At 61.1% G+C, this 2,296-nt stretch overlaps 1 protein-coding gene across 1 annotated transcript; it reads left to right on the top strand.

The window, feature by feature from the left end:
- Window positions 1–530: 530 nt before the first annotated feature.
- Window positions 531–2,073, top strand: LOC119331650 (PTI1-like tyrosine-protein kinase At3g15890). Its single transcript, XM_037604807.1, has one exon. It carries the CDS (start codon window positions 643–645, stop codon window positions 1,963–1,965), a length of 1,323 nt encoding a protein of 440 aa, XP_037460704.1. The 5' UTR covers window positions 531–642; the 3' UTR covers window positions 1,966–2,073.
- The last annotated feature ends 223 nt before the right edge of the window (window positions 2,074–2,296 follow it).

Below are 2,296 nucleotides of genomic sequence, written 5' to 3'. Positions count from 1 at the left end.
ACCCAACGGCGAAAATGCTGCAAGATTTAGTCGCATGGTTTAAGAGATAAAACATTTTAAATAAACGAATCTGGGAAGGCGGGAGTGTTCTTTGGAAGGAGTACTTCTCAATTACTGATTTGGAAGAGACGGGTAGGATGGGCCGTGCTCAGCATTTAACTTCATGCTGGGCCCGTGTCACAGCACCAGCGTTAGCCTGGGCAGCCCATATTACTGCGCTTGACCGGTTCAAGTTTTTGGCGCCAGTGCGGATCCCTTTCTCTGCTGCCCTGCAATTGGCGCCCGCTCCCCTCCACGCTGACACACACACGTCGCCGCCCAATGCCAACCTTCCACATGGAGGCGCATGGCACCAAACCATCTTACTACCAGGTCAACCAGCATCTCCACAGGCCACAGCATACGCCGCCGCATAAACATCTCCGCCGGCCGCGCGGCGCTCGCACGCCAACTGCCAACGCCACCATAAGTACCTTCTTCACACCGGTTAGGCCCCTTCACCCGCTCCAAGCCGCATCCTTCCATCCATCCATCCTTCCCAGCACGCAGCCAGCTGATCGAGCTCATCGATCCCTCCCCCTCCTCCTCCTCCTCCTCTGTTAAACAGCGTTGCACCGAGAGAGACAGATACCAGAGGCGTCCATGGGCTCCGGGACGAGCTCCTGCTGCGGCGGCGCCGAGAAGGTGGGGCACGGGTGCGTGAGCGCGTCATCGGGCGCCGCGGCGGGGACGGGCAGCGGCGGCGGCAGCACGTGGAGGATCTACAGCTACAAGGAGCTCCACGCCGCCACGGGCGGCTTCAGCGAGGAGAACAAGCTCGGCGAGGGCGGCTTCGGCAGCGTCTACTGGGGCAAGACCCCCGACGGCGTCCAGATCGCCGTCAAGCGCCTCAAGCCCAACAACAACAACTCCAAGGCCGAGATGGAGTTCGCCGTCGAGGTCGAGGTGCTCGCCCGCGTCCGCCACCGCAACCTGCTGGGGCTCCGCGGGTACTGCGCCGGCGCCGCCGCCGACCAGCGCATGATCGTGTATGATTACATGCCCAACCTCAGCCTCCTGTCCCACCTCCACGGCCAGTTCGCCTCCGACGCCACCCTCGACTGGCGCCGCCGTGTGGGTGTGGCCGTTGGTGCCGCCGAGGCGCTTGTGCACCTCCACCACGAGGCTTCTCCCAGCATCATCCACCGGGACATCAAGGCCAGCAACGTGCTGCTTGACTCCGACTTCGCGCCGCTCGTCGCTGATTTTGGGTTCGCCAAGCTCGTCCCCGACGGCGTCTCGCACATGACCACCAGGGTCAAGGGCACCCTCGGCTACCTCGCGCCGGAGTACGCCATGTGGGGCAAGGTCTCCGGGGCGTGCGACGTGTACAGCTTCGGCATCCTTCTCGTCGAACTGGTGTCGGGCAGGAAGCCTATCGAGAGGCTGCCGTCGGGTGCCAAGCGCACCATCACCGAGTGGGCGGAGCCCCTCATCGCGCGCGGCCGGCTCGGGGACCTCGTGGACCCGCGCCTCCGTGGCGTCTACGACGCGGCGGAGCTGGCGCGCATGCTCGAGGCCGCCGCGCTCTGCGTGCAGGGGGAGCCCGAGCGGCGTCCGGACATGCGCGCCGTGGTGCGGATCCTGCGCGGCGCGACTGCCGCTCCTGACGGCGCGGCCGCGGCGGCCTCCAAGGGGGGCAACGACGCCCAGGTCCGGCCTGCGGTGAGGATGGAGAGCGTCAAGTACGCAGACCACCTTATGGAGACGGAGAACAGCGTGTACTCCGGCGACGGGGACGAGGACGAGGAAGACGACGAGAAGGAGGCCGCCGACTACAGCAGCGACGAGGTGGAGGAGTACTCGCTGATGGACGACCAGAGCAGCATGAACTTCGGCGTGTTCGGCGCCATGCCGGTGGTGCCGGTGCAGACCATGCACGACCCCTACGTCAGGAGGTTTGGAGGAAATGGCGTCAAGATATGATAATGTGCTATTCTATTGTGTGACAATGCCGGCTATGTTATATTAATTTCGTTGATGTAAACCTGTGCTTAATTAGTTGGGATCAAGCTGGTGATTAAATTTATTGTAATTTATGGGACTTGGAAGTAAGTTCTTGTTTTCATTAAACACAAAATATTAAGTTCTTGTACATGCTATCTTTGAATGAGCGCGCATGTTGGCCTAGCCCATTTGCTTGATGATCTACAGTGGGAGCCTCATGGTGAGCTTTCTACGAGGAAACCAAGAAGATGACTAGAGATTTTGTGCCATGCTGCGTGACCAAAATCTACAGGGAGAACAATGTGGCCGC

Source organism: Triticum dicoccoides, chromosome 7A (assembly GCF_002162155.2).
Source record: "Triticum dicoccoides isolate Atlit2015 ecotype Zavitan chromosome 7A, WEW_v2.0, whole genome shotgun sequence".
NCBI classification, from domain to species: Eukaryota; Viridiplantae; Streptophyta; class Magnoliopsida; order Poales; family Poaceae; genus Triticum; species Triticum dicoccoides.
This window is presented reverse-complemented; position numbering and strand designations above follow the sequence as displayed.

Excerpts from the sequence above, each read along its gene's own strand:
- LOC119331650 (XM_037604807.1), top strand. The coding sequence starts at position 643 with ATGGGCTCCGGGACGAGCTCCTGCTGCGGCGGCGCCGAGAAGGTGGGG.